This window comes from Babylonia areolata, chromosome 2 (assembly GCF_041734735.1).
Source record: "Babylonia areolata isolate BAREFJ2019XMU chromosome 2, ASM4173473v1, whole genome shotgun sequence".
Taxonomy (NCBI): Eukaryota; Metazoa; Mollusca; class Gastropoda; order Neogastropoda; family Buccinidae; genus Babylonia; species Babylonia areolata.
Genome location: NC_134877.1, coordinates 51640604 through 51660415, shown reverse-complemented (window position 1 = coordinate 51660415; position 19812 = coordinate 51640604). Strand labels below are relative to the sequence as shown.

General features: G+C 39.3%; 1 protein-coding gene across 1 annotated transcript in view; it reads left to right on the top strand.

The window, feature by feature from the left end:
• Nucleotides 1–1679: 1679 nt before the first annotated feature.
• LOC143274771 (uncharacterized) overlaps nucleotides 1680–19812 on the top strand; it is a 32770-nt gene continuing 14637 nt past the window's right edge. Inside the window, exons 1-18 of the mRNA XM_076578697.1 lie at nucleotides 1680–2123; nucleotides 3731–3967; nucleotides 4506–4577; nucleotides 5378–5488; nucleotides 6909–7003; nucleotides 7410–7527; nucleotides 8054–8156; nucleotides 8645–8801; nucleotides 9942–10103; nucleotides 10557–10627; nucleotides 11886–11978; nucleotides 12437–12534; nucleotides 13310–13376; nucleotides 14588–14718; nucleotides 15358–15439; nucleotides 16251–16343; nucleotides 17552–17637; nucleotides 19308–19383. Of these exons, the coding sequence (XP_076434812.1) occupies nucleotides 1939–2123; nucleotides 3731–3967; nucleotides 4506–4577; nucleotides 5378–5488; nucleotides 6909–7003; nucleotides 7410–7527; nucleotides 8054–8156; nucleotides 8645–8801; nucleotides 9942–10103; nucleotides 10557–10627; nucleotides 11886–11978; nucleotides 12437–12534; nucleotides 13310–13376; nucleotides 14588–14718; nucleotides 15358–15439; nucleotides 16251–16343; nucleotides 17552–17637; nucleotides 19308–19383 (2037 nt within the window). The 5' untranslated portion in view covers nucleotides 1680–1938. The remainder of the gene's footprint in view (nucleotides 2124–3730; nucleotides 3968–4505; nucleotides 4578–5377; nucleotides 5489–6908; nucleotides 7004–7409; nucleotides 7528–8053; nucleotides 8157–8644; nucleotides 8802–9941; nucleotides 10104–10556; nucleotides 10628–11885; nucleotides 11979–12436; nucleotides 12535–13309; nucleotides 13377–14587; nucleotides 14719–15357; nucleotides 15440–16250; nucleotides 16344–17551; nucleotides 17638–19307; nucleotides 19384–19812) is intronic.

Sequence of the window (19812 nt, the reverse complement as noted above, 5' to 3'; positions counted from 1 at the left end):
TTTCACCCCCACCCTCCCACCTCCTAAACTGACCTTTACCCCGACATAACCTAACCCGCATGTTTAATACATACAAAACAAAAGGAAGGCAGACAACACATTTTCCTCCAAAGGACGGAGGAGAAGAATTACTGACTGCGATCCCTGTAGAGATTGCCCAAACTCATGGCTAAATTTGGCCAACTCTTTTCCCACTGCAGTGACACCCATCCAAACGGGAATTTCCTTCATGATTCACTGGGCACCACTCTTTAGCATACGTTGTCAAAATTATCTATTCCGGACTCCATGTACTTCGTATCCGTTCTGATGCAGACAGCAAGCACTTGACTCACTCACTACACAAGGACGAATACACCACTCCGATACAATGATACTCTGTTATGCACATGACAAATCTGACTAAGCTTTCCGCAACACGCATGAGTCTGGATTTCAGTGAGATATCCCACACCATCTGTCAAATCTGGATTCACACACACACACACACACACACACACACACACACACACACGCACACACACACACGAGTTACTGACAAAAAGTTTTTATCAGATATCTGCCATTCTTCTGTATGTACAAATGTCATATCTTTCTAAATAGGAAATAGTTCCGTGTAGATATAGTCTTGAAATGCATGAATATACAAAGTAAAAAATGCAAGAATACTTTATTATCTCTAAAACTAGTAAAAGAGAAATCGTTTATTCGTAGAAGACATTTAAGAAAGAGGCGTTTCATCCACAGAACAACACTTTTTCTTGTGTGTGTGTGTGTGTGTGTGTGTGTGTGTGTGTGTGTGTGTTTACACAGTTTTCTCTTGTGTGTGAGCTCACGCAGAGTCCGGCTTCTTATCTGTGGGCCAGTCGTTTTTTCTGCACCGTCTTATCTCGGGTCGCCGCTCGACTCATAATGTTGGGAAGGGGATGCCTTTGTCGGCACACACACACACACACACACACACACACACACACACACAGAGGTTATATTTGACCTCACTGACGAACGTCCGTGACTTGACCCTTCAGACTGCGCCACACCGCTGCAGCCAAAGACACCGTGATCTGTAAGTTCATAAGTGGCTTGGTTGATGGCGGTACCCCGGGAAGCCGTACTCTGGTGCAGATAAGTAGAACCATTCGGCGAGGCCACTAACACAGACTAGAAAAACTACAGGTCCGCCACTCCGGCCCGCTTTGACTCTCCGGCACAGGCACTGGCTACGGCCGGCCTCCTTCCCTTCAGCTATCCGCCTATGGAACCAGATTCCAGACCACATCATCCACGCCATTTCCCCTCAGGCCTTCAGGATCAGGACTGAAGCCTTGCTTCGAGCCTCAGGCTCAGTATAATAGCTTCAGGACATTCTTTTTACAAAATAATTATTTATGTATTTGTTTGTTCTTTTTTTATCTTTAAATTTTTTATTATTTTTTTATATATATATTAAACTGATGCTGAGTGGGACCCGGGTTCCCCTGGCTGAACTAGGGGGCTTAACGGTCGTACATAGGCATCAGTCTCCAAGAACGCACCCCCCATTGTGGATTGTTGCCCTGCACAGTGATGACCACAGGAAGACAAGACAAGCATGGGGTGATGTGGAGACAGAAACTAGCTGTGACAAACACGAACAGTTTCAGAAATTGGAAAATCCGAGAACGGTTCAAAATCGTCAAAATGGCGGTACCGTTTGAGAAACTTGTCTGGTCTTGAAAAGAAGTTTTTGTGTTCGCCTTTTCGGCATAGTCATCAACACCAGTTGCGTAAGAAAAACTGTGCAGAGCTAATTTTTAGTGCTTAATACATATATGAACTTGAATCTGCACGTTAAAGTTGCAAAATGTGAGGACTGCTGCAGATTCTTGCAGGAGAATGATGCATACGCATTCAACACTTTGTGAGCCACCGTGACCCGTCGTGATCCCGTGGACAAACATGAAGGCGGTCGGAACAAACGAAGACAGTGAGGGGCGTCTCACGAAACAGAAGCAAGTTCTTTTGAGGGAATTGACATCGACTCTCGCGGTTCGGGCAGAGAGGATACGCTTGCAGCGAAAAAATTACCAGTTCCTGCAAGCACAAACCGCTGAACGTCAAGCTGAAAATGAAAGTGAAACGAGGTATGGTTTGTGTGGGAACAGCATTTACAGAATTGGATACTTCGGCTGTTTTTTATTTTACATTTTTTTTATCATTAATTATGTTTCAAGCTGAATGATGCTGCTGAGGTCTATTTCTTTGATGGCTGATGCAAAGTTCTCTATTTGCCATACTGGAAGACTGATGAAACACACACACACACACACACACACACACACACACACACACACACACACAAACATATATCTGTAAAGAACACGAACACCACCCGAACTATCCCTGCCACATCTGACCCACCCACTCCACTGTATGCAAAAAGCCAACAGTTTCATTGGTTTGATATAATAAATAAAAACATCTTCACAAATACAGTCTATATTGTTATGTGTTATCAGATATAGATTAGCTGTGCTTGGGTGTGTTTGCCTGTGTCTCTTGTGCGTATGTGTGTGTGTGTGAGGGTGTCTGTGTGTCTTTCTCTGTGTGTGTGTGTGTGTGTGTGTGTGTGTGTACTCGTGAGAGAAAGAGAATGAATGTTTGACATTCTCTCTCTCTCTCTCTCTCCCCCCCCCCCCACTCCCCCTCTCTCTCCTTTGTCTTTCTCTCTCATGTGCATGTTTCATTTCAACTTGTTGCACAATCATTGTGGAAGGAAGTATGCATGTCTGTGCATATATATATATATATATATATATATATATATATATAATATATATATATATATATTATATCAGAGTGAACTGCATCACCTTTTATTTTAAAAGATACTGTGTTCATTTGAGAAATAACACTACACAGAAAAAATCCATTTGATACCCTGGATTCAGTACTGTAACTGATTCTAAATTTGAAATGTTCTTCTGGATGACATGTCATTCACCACGGGTGACAGCAATGCTATAAAATTACCAGTGCAACAGAGACTAGACGCTGATTTTAATTTTCATGCACATAAGTGCTCTGGTAAAAAATTGACCCCAAATTTGGAAAAAATCTTACCATTAATTATTTACATTTTACAAGAGCAGAGGCTAATCTCCAGTGATTCCTTGCCTTACAGTTACAGACAGCACCATGTGTATGTGTATGCATGGCTGCCAACCTGTAAGTTTTGTGTAGAAGGGGGTAGTGCAAAAGAAAGCTGATCACCCTGTTCAGAACAGTAAGGGAAGACAAGGTAGGGAAGGGGAATGGGAAGATACTAATGGTAATGGGATGAGAACATTGATCAACACAGTGCAACAAGATTTGATGATGCAGTTCTGGCATTGTATGTTTTACTTTAATTGAACATAAGTAGAACCTTAATCACAATCTCAACGGAATGGTTCTCAGAATAGATGCACTGGAAAAAATGTAGCCATTTTGATTTTATTGATGCGTCCTGGGAGTTTCTTGAAACCTTTGACAGTAAGCCCTTTTTTTCAGTAAATGTTTCTTCAGTTAAAAATGAGAAAAGAAAAAAAAACCCTAAGTATTTGTAATAACTGATACGTGTATTATGAGGGAAGGCAATCATTGATTGTAATATACACAGACAAGACTGTGTGATGTGTGTCCCCTAGTCATAGAGGTAGTGAAATAAGACAGTGAGCAAAATCATTACATGATACTGTCACTGTTTCAGAAATGATCCAGGAACAACACAGATTTTAACATCACAAAGACGTCCTTTGCCAATGCCACCATCACAGATTCCAGTGTCCCAGGCAAGACTGCGTCGTCGCCAGCAACATTCATTGAAAGAGAGCAGTGGAGCCGGCCACAGAGGCCAAAGCCAAAGACGTCCCCACACACATATCTCTAAATATCGGCCTGATTACACTTGGAACAGGGGAGGTCGTGTAAAGGAACTTCGTATCAGGTATATTCCAATCTGTCATAAAGAATGTTTCAGATAAATATATATATATGTGTGTGTGTGTGTATGTATATATATTATGTGTGTGTGTGTGTGTATGACATGCATTTAAAAAAAAAAGTTCCAGAGAGCACTTTTGTTGAATTATTCGTTATTATAATATACGTTAGAAGATCTTAATGTTTGTGTCTCTGTGTGTGTCAGTGTGTGTGTGTTCTCACTTACATTTAGAGATGGTAATACATGCGGATGTCATTGGTAGTACTGGTAGTGGTTCCTTATATCATACACATGTACCTCAGTATTGTTCAGTCTATCATTTCTTGAAAAAATATTGATGTTTTGTTGCATTGAATGATTGATTCATCCTATTTGCTAGTTTGTTTGTTTTTCTGTGAGCCCCTGTGCCATACTATTCGAAATTGTAAATTGTTTGAAGTTCGTGATCTAACATTTTTGCTTAAGACAGTGCTGTTTTCACTGTGCTTTGTTGAAAAATGGATAACACTTACACTGTGTCTTTGTTATCTGATGTCTCCAGAAATCTTGCACGTAAATACTTTTACCTGTGGATTCGCCATGTCTTTGGAAGAGTTCTGCCCTCACAGGCTCGGTATGTAAATAGAAATACGTGTACATGTTAAACAATGTCTGTGTGCTTGTCTCTGTAACTCTGTGTGTGTGTGTATGCATGCATGCACCAATATGTGCGTATGCATGTAGTACAGTATGTGTACAAACTGTTCTTAATATATGTAAACACACACACACACACACACACACACATTAACACACCATCACGCATGTTCACAAACATGCATGGGTGTGTGCGCACACACAGGCACATGCACACTGAAGTACATGTACACAATTAGAGTTAACCTTTTATCTGTGGATAAATCATTGACAGGCAATGTTTTGTGTGTGTTGGCGTTTTTCCATCATCATTTTAGTTTTCATTCATTTTATTTGTTTGTTTTTTATGTTGGACATGTGCTGCTGCCAAAAAGAAAATCTCTGTACCAAAGTATAGACAATACATTTTGTGTATTTGTTGTATTCTTGCATTGATTTTAACAGTGCTTGTGAACAGCGTTTGTTTATACCACATATACTATACATCATTGAATCTTCACGATTACTATGACTTGAAAAGGTACCAGCCCATTCTCATGGACTTTTTGGTTCTTTTCAAACTGTCTTTGTTATTTGATATTCAGTTGCCCCTCACTTTTCACTGTTGTGTTTGTTTTCTTTCTGAAATAACTTGTTCAGGGTCTGCCAAGATTTTTGCCAGACAATTGGCCATGGATATGCATGGACAAATTCTCAGAGTTGATGGACATGCATGGACCCATTGTAGACCTCTGCGCACAGGAAATGATCATGGTTACATGCATGTGAATGCTGCAGAGCTCACTACAATGAGACCTTGGTGGGGAAGATGTTTGCCGTGTGGCATGTGTACTGGTGGGAACTGCGACAGGAGTGGAGGCTGATGGTCAGAGCTGAATGTCATTACAGGTACATTTTGAGCTGCTTCTGGTTTGTTTTTCTTCCTATTTCATGGTGTCTGATAACGTTTGTCAATATATTTTCAAATTTTGTCTTTGAAAATTTGGTGATGAAACACCTTCTTTCAGATTTATACAGCCTGATTAATAGAGGAATTATGTCGTATCCTGATGGGTGCAGAGGCTGAATAGTCAGAGCATTAGATTTTTGACTGAGTTTCCTTAATTTAATCCCCACATTCGGTGCAGCTGGGTTAAGGGTGGAGATCTCCCAGGTCAGCATATGTATAGACCAGTTAATGCCTGAACACCCTTTGTGTGTATACACATGCAGAAGATCAGATACTCATGTTAAAGATCTTGTCATCCATGTCAGTGTTCAGTGAGTTATGGAAACAAGAACATACCAAGCATGCACACCCCCAAAAATGGAGTAGGGCTATGTGGAGTGATGGCCTGGAGGTAAAGCATCCGCCTAGGAAGCAAGAGAATCTGAGCATGCTGGTTCAAATCACGGCTCAGCTGCCGATATTTTCTCCTCTCCACTGGACCTTGAGTGGTGGTCTGGACGCTAGCCATTTGTATGAGACGATAAACCGAGGTCCCGTGTGCAGCATGATCTTAGCGCACATAAAAGAACCCATGGCAACAAAAGGGTTACTCCTGGCAAAATTCTGTAGAAAAATCCATTTCGATAGGAAAAACAAATAAAACTGCACGCAGGAAAAAAAATTTTTTTAAATGGGTGGCGCTGTAGTGTAGCAACGCGCTCTCCCAGGGGAGAGCAGCCCAAATTTCACACAGAGAAATCTGGTGTGAAAAAGAGAAATACAAATACATGTCTGGGTAAAAAATGGTCAGCACATAAAAGCCCAAATGGACACAGAGGAAGAATATCACATTCATTCTACCATCAATCCATGACTGAGGTTGGTTGAAAAAAAATGATATGACATGATTGATGAAATGACAGCTGCAACATGAACTATAGGTCCAGCTTCATAATTCTGGAAGAAAGTTGTGTTTTTTTTTCAATCACTGGAATTTCTAAGATATGGTTTGAGAGCATATCCCCATTTATGACTTTTTCCTATGGAATTTTGAATAAAGTGCGTTGATGTAGCTGAATTGAAATTTATCTTGTGAGAGGGAACAATGTGTTTTTTTTTTTGTTTTTTTTTCATTTTATTTTATTTATCTATTAACTTTTTAATCTGTTGTGTAAAGAGGAAAAAGATGAGGAAAACAAAGCTGCAGGACTTACATCAGATACTTTATCTGTTACAGGTTGTTTTTAAAAAAAAACTAAATTATATGATTCAAACAGTAACTGACTGAAAATAGTTAATGGCATCTTGAAGCAATGTAAATTTATGCGAATCTGATGCCCCGAATCTCCAGTTACAGCAGATACTGTGTTGAAAACTCAGGTACATGATGTGGCTGAAAGTGTTCGGAGCTTGGAAGGATTTCATCTTTCTGCGCACTGTTAAGAAAGCCAAGGTGGAGAGAGCTACAGATCTATGTGAGTGTTGATGGCTTTTGTTTGTGTTTTCACTCTTGTTTTTTCCTTTCCTTTTTATCAAAACTGACTATTCAAACTGACTGAGAAAAGTGTATAATGGAGTTGATATCAGGTGATTATGACTGGAACAGACTCACAGTGGATTGTTTTATTTTCTCTCCTAGTTATTGGCAGTCATGAAACACAGTACTTCTGATTTTTCCTAATTACTGTAGATCTTTGTGCATGCATTTGCGAACATGTATGTACATGTGCATAGCTGTAATATACTGATTACATGTGTGCAAATGCATGGGCACATATTTGGACATGCAGCTGAGCTAATGGCTATATAATTGTATGTTTCCAGAGCACTGTGTGTGGAAAAGAAGTGTAGCTATTGGTCTCCCCTTTGTCTTTGTGGTAGATGAACGACGACTGTGCAGTAAAACGCTTCAAGGATGGAAGGCTTACTTGGTGGAGAGACGCAGGAAAGTTGCTCTACGTCAGAAGGCAGACAACTTGTACACTGCGAAGATTGTCAGGTGTGTGACAGTGCACAGGTTTTAAAACAGGCCTTCTGTTACTGTGAGAAAATAAAATCTCACAAGAGAACTAAAGAGGTGGGAACAGGAACTTCCATGACTAATAAGAGCTACTGGTAGGGTCTGAGGAATGGGAGGTTGATAGTTTAAAGATTCTATACTCCTTTCAATGTAGCTGACACACTCATTCTTAATCTGTGCACAGCATGTTTTTAGAAACCCACATTCATACTTACACGCATACATTTATGCATGCAGACTTGGGCGCATAAGTATGCTTGCTTGTACACCATTGTGTGTGTGTGTATGTTTATGAGCGTGCATTCAATTTTACTTATGGGAAATACATATCGGCCTCAGAAGAAAGTGGCTTTCTATTAGTAGGGCTATTTTGTGGTAAAGAAAACCGTACTTCTTGTTTCTTTTTTTGTTTCTTTCCTTTTCCATTATATCCTTCTTCTTTTGTGTCATTCTCATTTATTTAGCAATATGTCTGTTTATGATTTATTTACTTCCTTTTACCCAGGCATGTTTGGTTGATCTGGATGGAAGTTCTGGAGCAGAAACATGTGTTGATGAACATGAATGACGTTGCGCTACAGTTCTGGGCCTTAAGGATTCAAGCACAAGTAAGTGTATAATGTGCCCCATTGTTAGATTCTGTCGCATGTGTGCTTATGCATATGTTTGTGCATGTGTGTTTGCGTGCGTGCATGCGTGCGTGTGTGTGTGTGTGTGTGTATGTGTGTGTATGTATGTGTGAATGTATGTGTGTGAGAATTGTATATATATTTGTGTGTGTGTGTGTGTGTGTGTGTAAATGTGCATTTGATGAGTATTTGTGTGTGTGGCTTTTCTTACTTTGGTTTGTGTCTGACTTACATGTTCTTGTAAAGTGCTTTAAGATGTTTAAAAGTGCTGTGTAAATGTATTATTATTATTATTATCATCATCATTATTATTAGCATTTAATCATCATTGGCCTCCTCCTCATCATTTCCATCTCAGTCATCATCTCTGTCATTTCATCTTAATCATCATCATTGTCATCATCATTATCATCATCATCATCATTTTTTATTGTCACTATAATGAAACCTGGCGGTTGTTTCCACAGCACTGGAAGGTGTGGTACTGTGCCTTCAAGGTGCGGCAGAGAGAGACTCTGCGGATGGCGTGGGCAGCACAGCACAGACGCACAACACTGCAGAGTCAGTGTCTGCGTGGATGGATAATGTACTGGCGGCACCGGCGCTCAAAGAAACAGTTCAGAGGTGTGCGCTGCCTGTTTCTCTCACTTGCTTCTCTTCATTTTTTTCTGTCAACCCCCTCCCCATCTCTCTCTCATATATATGTGCCCATGGCCAAAGTACATTAAACCATTCTGATTCTCTCTCACTCTCTCTCTCTCTCTTATATATATATATATATATATATATATGTGTGTGTGTGTGTGTGTATGATAGTCATGTCAGACTGTGACCATCAGAGCAGCAGAGAAGACAACTGCTGTCCCCACAATCTGGGAAAAATATATTTTGGGGGGGAGGAGGCTGGGGGTGGGGGGCAGGGATTGAGTATAATTAGAGTGAACATTGCATCATAGGTATATTGAAAAAATAGGAAAGGAATGAAAGATAAGCAGACAAACTAAACAAAGCAGAAAGATTGCCCCAAAGCCAATGATAACAGCACTACCACCGCAACAGTAAATTATTGAGAAAAGATCAAAAGAATTGACAACTAATGTAGTTAGTGTTTCATAGAGGTGAGGAAGACAATGTGCAAAAACCGATTCAGCAGTCTATTCCAATTCCAGTTTGAAGATATAGTGCTAAGAGATGTTCGGACAGGATTGGATATTACAATCAGTGACTTTAGTAGTGTCCATTTTGAAAAAAAAAAATTTTTTTCACTGAATATTTAGATTGATGTCCTGTTACTTGCCAGGAATTTTGCTGCTCAAGGCATGTCTACGTATCAATGTAACTTCCATTCTAAACAGAAGATTCCTTTTCAACTGAAACTGATGGAATTATTTCTATTAATCAGTTTGTCAATTAAAAGTGCTAAGTTTTGTGAATAAGAAGTAAAACTGTAACAGTAACCTGACTGAGGAAACATTTTGGCTTCTTTATAGCTTATAGTGTCCTTCTGAGAAGTGCATTGTCATTTTGTAATTAGAATGTCTGGAAATAAGTGATTATTTTTATTTATTTGGTGTTGATAGACAAAGTATTTGCAGAGAAAATGAATATGTTAAAGGTTTCCATGGACACTCACACACACTAGCATACACACGTACATACAAACAACGTAAACATTGTGTTGTTACATAGACTCATGCTTTGTTTGAACACATACGCGAGCCAAACACTGTGGTATAATGAACTGGGTGATCACCTGCTGTGCAGAGTACTCCTTACAGGTGCATGCCGCCAGTCTGAAGCTGCGGACGTTTGGACATTGGTACCGACGATGGCGGATGCGGCGAGCCATGGCACAGCACCACGATCACATGATGCAGCTGGCCGCTCGCTTCCAGACGCGACGATTCTTCTGTCTCTGGCAGAGATGTATCCTGTTTTTTTTTTTTTTTTTTTAGAAGAAAACCATAATTTCATTTTCCAAAGAAAAAAAAGCTGCTTGGAATTTTTACAGTGAATATTTTATTACTGTTTACGTGTTTGTAAGATTTGTTTGTAAGATTTTTTTTTCCCTCTTGTGTTGTTGCAGTTCACAACTGTCACAACTATGCACACATGATTATTAAAGGCAGGGAAATTCCTAGGATGGGGGTGGGCTTATGTATGCATCGTACCAACCTGCACACAAGTTGGTGAGAACCTTTGAGTTGAATTACCTTGAGGTTGTGTGCTTTTGTCTTTCCTAAGTTAGAAAAAAAAAGTGAAAGATACTGTACTTGTATAAAAAAAAAAAGTGACAGATACTGTACTTGTATAATGTTTTCATCTTTTGGGGCCTCCTGTGGATTTCATGAGTAGAAAGATTCTTTAATGAGTGCACAGATATTGAGGATGTTCATGAACAGAGAGCTCAGCTCCAGCTTGCTGATCAACACTATCAGACGCATCTGCTGGTGAGAGGGTTGTGTGAAATGTGCTATATCCTTGTGTGTGTGTGTGTGTGCATGTGTGCATTTTTTCTTTATTTTGATAATGTTGGTTGATGATAGGGGTGATGAAGTTGCTGCAATGGGGGTCCATTTAGGTATAGGACTACTTGACAAGGCTGTTACTCAAAAGATATATCCCGGCGTCAGCCAAGCTGAGAGATACAGACACCAGTAGTAATGGTCAGGAAATTTGAGCAACACTCCCAAAGATGCATCCGTGAAGTGGATGACCCTTGCTGTGTGGTCCCATTTCTCCCATATGAGTCTATGGGTAGGAGCTGACCGCAGGCCAAAAAAACCCGCCTCTGATGGATATCGAACCCATGTCCTCACAGTTGTCAGTCATGCCTGCACACACAACAGAAACTTTCACACACAAACTCACATGTGACATAATTCTGACTTATTTAAACATGCTCACACATACAAATATCACATACATCAGAATTGCTTATTTTCATATCCACAAACTGAAATGCAAGTGCACATGTACATACACACTTTCACACTAACGCACACACATACACACAAACATAAACACACACACACACACACATACACACCACACCACACCACACCACACCACACCACATACTAGGCCCATTTCTGTCATGGTTTCAGTTTCTGTAATTTTTAGTTATTCCCCACTGTGCCAACTTTTTGATTATTTGATGTGTCTCAGTTATATTCCTTTCAAAGTTGTGTCAACTTTTTCATTATTTCATGTGTTCCAATATTTATTCCTTTCAAAGTTGTGCCAGCCCTTACATCCATGTAATGGTGGCATAGTTGTAACACATTCACCTGGAAGTGGAAGAGTGAGCATATTGGATCAAATCCCACACTTGCCACAATTTTCTCTGTGCTCCATTGAGTGGTGGTCTTGACTCTAGCAATTCAGATGAGACAATAAAATGAGGCCGTTTGTGCAGCATGCACTTAGTGTTCATAAAAGAACCCAGGGCAACAAGACGGTTGTCCCTGGCAAAAGTTTGTTGTAAGATCCACTGTAATATCCATTTGTGTGTGTGCATGTTTGTGCATGTGTGTGACAAAAGCCTTACTGGAAACGAAAGATGATTGCCAAAAGGCAGCTATCAATCAGCTCTACCCAGGAAGGCAGCCTGTCATGCAAATGACCCTGTGTTTGTAAAGTGCTTTGAACTTGGTCTCAGACTAAAGATAAGAGATGACATTTTTGTCATAATGTGTCATGCTTCAGAGTCTGGGGCTGAATGCATTCCACCTGAGTGTGGTTCAGCGACGGATAAAGGGCATGAGAGAGAGCATGGCAGATCAGCTTCGGCAAAGACAGGTAGGATGATTATATACATATATACATTTTTCTAAGACTTTTGTTCTAATTGCATTTCAGTATATGTCGTATTATCAGATGCAGCGTCTTGCTAAAAACCTGCATGTTTGGTTTTCTTGTTGTTGATTTTTTGGGGGGGGTTTTGGGGGGGGGGGGGGGTGTGTGTGTGTGTGTGTGTGTGTGTGTGAACATACTTGAAATGGTAGTTGCCAGTTTATGTAATGTATATATGTGTCATGCTTGTTTTACTGATAAACTCACTGCACTAAAGGAAAGCAGTGTACTGGCCAACATAATGAGCATTGTTGAAAGTTAAGAAAATATGGGGAATTTTGATGATTTGAGTGGCAAATAATTGGTTCCAAGATTCTTGATTATTTGTACATTTGTTTACTAACAGGTTCTTTGATAGTGTGAAGAAAGAAACTGGACAGATAAAGCTTTGCCACTGTGTGCAGACGGAGCGATGGGTCTTTGCCGTGTGGCAGGACCAGATGGAGGAACGGGAGGAAGACCGACAACATCTGCTGACTGCAAAGGCCAGGAAGCACTACAGGTGTGTGTCTGCTCAGATCTGAATGATTGTCAGGGGGAGGGAATGTTGGACAGTCAGCGTGGCCTCATCTCCCACATGTTTATCTTGCTTTCAGCCGCAGGAGAGAGATGTAGAAGAGCCATGCGTTTGCTTAGAATTATAGATGTGAGCGCTGATCTTGACACATCTTGCTCCTTGTCAGAGTCAACCATAGACACCAGTGCTTTTGGACACTGTTGCACGCACACACATATGCATGCACGGACACATGTACACACAAACACATTTTAGTGTGTACAAACGCACGTATAGCCACATAGGTAATACATTTTTCCAGAAAATGTGCCAAAGGAATGATTCAGCGCTTATAGCTGTTAGAGGCGTTTGATTGGCTAAGAGCGGGCCAGACTAAGAGGGGCGTCTTTTCACTGTTAGCCGCGCGAAATTTGGCCAAACAGAGCAAACCATAGGCCTAGTTTGCATCAGTTTGACATGGTAAGTATATGTAAACACCAAACATGGAGTATAATACAAACTCCTCCTTTTGGGAACATAGATTTACTAGTTGTTGAAAAAACTTCTGAACTCACTGATGTTCATCATAGCTGCACAGGCTCATTTGTGTACATTAATATACAGGATGACAGATATGTGCTTATATCATACAGTTATTACATGGATTTGTGTACATTCACTCCATGTTTGTGGGTTTGAAAGAGTTAATTTACAAACTCATTTTTATCTTTTTAAAGGTTTTTATATTTTTTTGTTTTTATTTTTTTGTAAACTTTTCCAGGCAAGTGCTGCTGGGCAAAGGGTTTCAACAGTTGCTGCTGTACAAACAGTGGCGTGACAGACGGAAAGTAAGTACATCTTTGATCAGTACAGGTTTGAACAGAAAAGGGTGACGTGTGTGTGTGTGTGTGTGTGTGTGAGAGAGAGAGAGAGAGAGAGAGAGAGAGAGAGAAAGTAAATGAGTGAGTTTGTTTTACCTTCTATCTTAACTTCTTTGTCAGTTCCAGACCAGTTTTCATTGTTCTTGGTTTGTTTTTTTTAATATGGAATTGATTATTTGATGTGAGCAGTTGTGTGTGTGTGTGTGTGTGTGTGTTGTCTTTGTCTTGTAACAGCACGTCAGAGTGACAACACAACTAATTCATGATATTTTATCATTGGCAATAAACTGTGATCTGTGAATATTTTGCTGTTTGTGATGAGCAAATCTTTCATAACTGAACTAACAGAGAAATGTTTTCAGGTGTATAGTTTTGGTTGTTTCCTGACAGTTTAATACAACCATTTTTAGCAAAGTATTTGTTACATTTCTCTTTGTGAAATGACACGGCTTTTTTTAGAGATTGTTGCCAGTGATTAAAAGATGCCCATTCACATATACTCACAAAATACTGACACCACATCAGCTTTTGTTGTACTGCAAATTTTTCATGTCCATCTCATCAACTAAATTTTGCAAGGACTTTCATGGCAACAGCTGTGCACATGGTTTTCTTTTTTTTCTGTTTGGCCTTTCAACATTATTTTTTGGTTCTTTTCAAATGATTTTAAGAACTGTATTGCATTATTGTATTACTCTTTATTGTCACAACAGATATCTCTGTGTGAAATCTGGCTGCTCTCCCCAGGGAGAGTGTGTTGCTACACTGAGAGCGCGCCACCCATTTTGTTGTTGTTTTTTTTCTGCCTGCAGTTTTATTTGTTTTCCTGTCAGAGTGGGTTTTTCTACAGAATTTTACCAAGGACAACCCTTTTGTTGCCATGGGTTCTTTAACGTGCGCTAAGTGCATGCCGCACATTAACCTTGGTTTATCATCTCAACTGAATGACTAGCATCCAGACCACCACTCAAGGTTTAGTGGAGGGGGAGAAAATACTGGCGACTATGGGATTTGAACAACTGTGCTAAGATTCTTTCACTTCCTAGGCGGATGCATTAGCTCTGGACCAACACTCCACTCCAACTGACAGGTAATCAGCCCTGAAATAGCCCATTCGCAGACGGCTGGGCTAAAAATAAATTTGATTTGATTTTTCTTTCTGTTCACTTGCTGTCCAGGCTCAGTACGTGAAAGCGGACACCCACTACTATCTGCGCATGGCCCCATACTGCCTGTTCCGCATGAGGGTCTTTGTACAGATGATGAAAACTCATCGACTGAACAAGCAGAAAGCTTCAGAATTTCGCAGGTCTGGTCAACTTTGAAAGCGGAGCAGCTTGAAGCAAATTCATCAAGGGATAAGGAAAAGATGTTGATCAAGAACAGGGGATGAGGGAAATGTCCACATTAGAGAAGTTGAAATCATATATACTTAAGTATATGTAACTTTTATTGTGAATGCTACAAGTTTCCTGTCTGGGAAATGTGAGCATCAATCTTATTGTCATTATTATTTTCATTATTAAGAAATATATATATATGTATGTATATATATGTGTGTAGAGAGAGAGAGAGAGAGTGAGCTGTTTGTTCCACCCTCTGTAGATGAAGAAAGAGAATCTTATACAGAAAGAGAAGGAGGGCTGTGAAAAACCAGTGAATTAGGCTTTTTTTTTTTTTATAACCATCCCTTTTTCTTTTTCTATTATTTTTTTTTATTGAGAGGGTAGGGGTATTGATGAATTTGTTGCTGTTACAGGTACAGTTCTTTGGGTCAGGTTAAGATTGTACTGAAGAAAGGCCTGACCAGTGCATTGGGTTTATACAAAGGTCACTTATCTGCTCCCCTTTTTTTTGTTTTTCCAAAGTAGATTTGGTGAAGGATATGTGAATCAGTCCACACACTTTGACACCTTGAAACTGAAAGGATTTTGCTTTCACTCAACAGAGAGAGTGTGCTGCTGACTGCATTCTCTGCCTGGAAAACGGCCTACACTCACAGCAAAGATGTCAGACTTATGCAGCGCATGGTAGGTGTGCTTTTCTCACTGTTTTGTCTCTTTTTATTTTTTTACTTTAATTTATCTATGGTATGTTTATTTGTGTTTGCAGTTTGGCATATTTAGCTTGTTTTTACTCTTAAAATCACAGGGTTATTTTGTGTGTATAAAAAAAGAATGGTGTTGTGTATGGGAAGGAGGATTGAAAGCTTTGCAAAAAGTTCTCAGTCTTGATGGAATTCACTATTTGGTTTTTGCTGTGTTATTTGTGTGATTGTTTGTGCATGCACATGTGTGTGGATGTGAGTGTGGGTGTGTGCATATGTGTGTGTGTGTGCGCATGCGTGTGTGTGTGTGTTTGCGTGCTGTGTCCATGTGTTTTTATTAAATACTTTGGAGTCCTGGTTTTTTTGGGAGAGGATGACGGGAGATCATTTTACCTCAGTTCTTATTTGTTGTGTCATGTCTTCAACATAGATAATGTGTATAATGTTACAGAAATGAGAGAGTGAAAGTGTTTGCGTTGGTGTGACTGTCGGGTATACTTATCGGTGATAACCATAGTTAGACATGGAAGTGATAAAACTTCTGGACCGATGTTGGGTTATAGGCGTCTGCACACATCCGTGCAGTCAAGAGAGCACATTCTTTCATATCTTTACTGTACTGTTGTGTGTGCACTTACTGGTAATAGTCATTGTGAGACATACGAGACACGGATGTGACAAGATTTTAGACGGATGTTGGTTTGCATGTTTCTCTGCATGTGTGTGTGTGTTTAGTGGAAGGAGCAGATGCTTTATTGTCAATGCTAGACTGGTGTATGTGTGTTTGTTTGAAGGCAATCCTGCATCGAGAGGAGGTTCTGGTCCAGTCCTTCTTCCATCGGTGGAGGGCAGCTCTGACTGTGGTGCAGCAGGAAAGAGAAAAGGAGGTAGTGGGTTTTGGGGGTTTTTTTCTTCTTTTTTTTTTAAGTATGGTTCTGTCTGCTTTTTTTTTCTTGCTTTAAAAAAAAAAAAAATTATTACTTATTTTTTTTTATCATTGTCTGGGGTTTTTTTTTCACACAAAATGCATGTATAACAACAAGAATTCACAAATAGCATCAAAAACAGTTGAACAAAACAAAACAGAACTTACCTAATAATTTACTGATGTAAAACTTTATGAAGGACTGAAGTCACAAGTCAAAGATGTTTGTTTTTCTTTCCAACTATCACGAGTCAGAGATGTCTGTTCTTGCAGATTCTCGATTCTCGCTGCATTTGACAACTACAAGTCATGGTGCATTTGCTATTGCACATATTGATATGTTTCACTACATGCTGCATTGCAAGGAGGTGGAATACCCCATTCTGTTCCCACACCCTACAGGTGGTAGTGTTTGTTCAGAGTCATTTATTCATAGTATACTGGCTGTGTTTTTTTTTCACATTCCGTTTAATGTGTTTTCAGTGATTTAATTCGCTTGGGGGGGAAATATTGAAAATGGAAATGCAGTCTCAGTGAAGGATTGAGAAAACTTTGTGGATGTCTTTAGAAAGAGAATTTAGAAGAGAGTTATTATTTATTACATCAGCTTCATGTGATTTTATAACACAATTTGTTGTTCCTTTACTTTATGGATTACTGTTCAAACCTGTTTGAATTGTGATGTCTCCATTATTTGAAATTTTATGCTTTTTTTTTTTTGCTTTAAAAAAAATAAATTTTTACTTGGCATTTGTGAAGAGCTCTTCCTTGAAATGATTAAAATGCGTTTCTGTTTTTTAAAGAATTTCCAAAGAAGATAAGAAGTGTTGTCCATTTTATACATTTACGTATGAAAAAGAAAATCATTCAACAAAAAGAAATTGTGGTTGAATTTCAGACCTAGCGCCACTTTTATAGCTTGAACAGAATAGCAAAATACATGTGTGTAAGTGTGCATGACTGAAGCCTGACAGAATGACACAGGAAACAAATGAGGAGCGTGTGAAGGTATTTGTCAGTCGGCTCTACCCAGGTGGGCAACCTGTCCTGCAAAGGACTCTGAGTTTGTAAAGCGCTTAGAGTTTGGTCTCTGACTGAAGATGGGCGCTATATAAGTATCCATGATAAGAAACTAGCAATAAGAATATTCTGCTATATTTCACTTTTCAGGACGAGGCTGATGAACACTACAGGTCCACACTGTGTCGTTCTCATCTGCTGGCCTGGTGTGAACATGTCAGACAACTCAGGAAAGGGTAAGTGTTTGAAACAAATGTGTGTGTGTCTGTGTCTGAGTGTGCTGGGCTCAGAGAAAGTGATGATGGCGTGAAATTGTCCTCAGCTGGAGTCACTGCCAGAAAAGAGGGTGCTGCATAGGCATGCAGTAGGGAGGTAAATACTGAAGGAGGTCACTCGCCACAGTTACTTTTGATCACTCTGCACGAGCAGAGTTGTAGTTTGCACAGGACAGAATTCATAACCCTGTTGGAGTCTGCACCAGTGGGTCATGGTAAGCATGAATTTGAGGGAAAAACCATTTTTACTGTCATTCTTGGGATAGTTATTTAGTTGGTGCGTTTATGGGCATTCCCTGTCATTGTTTTGGACAGTTATTTAGTTGGTGCGTTTGTGGGCATTCCCTGTCATTGTTTTGGACAGTTATTTAGTTGGTGTGTTTATGGGCATTCCCTGTCATTGTTTGGATAGTTATTTAGTTGGTGTGTTTATGGGTATTCCCTGTCATTGTTTGGATAGTTATTTAGTTGGTGCGTTTATGGGTATTCCCTGTCATTGTTTGGATAGTTCTTTAGTTGGTGTGTTTATGAGCATTCCCTGTCATTGTTTGGATAGTTATTTAGTTGGTGCGTTTATGGGCATTCCCTGTCATTGTTTGGATAGTTATTTAGTTGGTGTGTTTATGGGCATTCCCTGTCATTGTTTTGGACAGTTATTTAGTTGGTGCGTTTATGGGCATTCCCTGTCATTGTTTGGATAGTTATTTAGTTGGTGCGTTTATGGGTATTGCCTGTTATTGTTTGGATAGATATTTAGTTAGTGCGTTTATGGGCATTCCCTGTCATTGTTTTGGACAGTTATTTAGTTGGTGTGTTTATGGGTGTTCCCTGTCATTGTTTGGATAGTTATTTAGTTTGTGTGTTTATGGGTATTCCCTGTCATTGTTTGGATAGTTATTTAGTTGGTGTGTTTATGGGCATTACTGTCATTGTTTTGGACAGTTATTTAGTTGGTGTGTTTATGGGTATTCCCTGTCATTGTTTGGATAGTTATTTAGTTGGTGCCTTTATGGGCATTCCCTGTCATTGTTTGGATAGTTATTTAGTTGGTGTGTTTATGGGTATTCCCTGTCATTGTTTGGATAGTTTATGTTTATGCCCATGCCTGTGTTCACGGTTGTATTCCTTGGGAATGATGCCTGAACTGAGGTGGAGTCTTGGGCAGACTTCTGTGAGGTTACAGACAGACGAGTTGTATCTAATCTTAGAGTTGAGAATAAGATACAAGATCATACTCTTCCTTCAGCTGTCTGAAACACTTTGAAGTCTATTGTGTCACATATAACTTAAGAGTGAATTTTAGTTTGACAGGTGGTATTTGTGAGGTGGTTGGGTGGCTGTTTTTCTTCACAAGTTCATGAAATACAGCTATTGATTCTATTTATGTATTTATAAACTTGTTTATACATTTGTAGTAGGAAATTATGAAAGTTTATTTGTGTTTGTAAGAATTTATGAAGTTAAGAGAATCATTCCTTTGTAAGCATTTATGTAGAAACATTTATGTTTGTAAATATATATTTATGTAGTTGATTATGTATTCATTTAGTAAGTTGTGTATTCTACTATTTATCTGTGTAGTTAGTTGTGCATTTGTCAGTTAATTTGTTGTGTATTCTTTGTTTTATCAGAGCTGAAGATGAAGTGAAGTCTAGACGTCATCATTACCTGGCTGTGTTGAAACGTACTGTGGCTGCTTGGAGACAGGTGAGAAAACACTGTTATCATTCATTCATTGCACACACACACACACACACACACACACGTATGTGTTATTATCTTGATAAGCAAAATCCTCAGATATAAATGCTGGAAAGAAAAAAAATTTAGATTTGATTTATTTTTTTGTTTTGACTTTACTGTCTGGACAAATGCTCTCTCTTTTTTTTTTACTTGTATGCATTGATAGATCACCATAAACATTGGATGAGTTCAGTGTGAAACAAAAAATGATTTTTGTTTTAGAATGAAGAAATGACTTTTTTGGTATATTCTCCTTCGGCATGAAAACTCTCTTCCCCAGTTTTATTCATTGATAGATAACCGAACCAAGTGGGTTGAGTTAGATGTTAAAGGAAAACTGATTTTCATAATGGAACAAAACCTTTTTTTGTCAGTTTGTTCTCCTTTGGCACA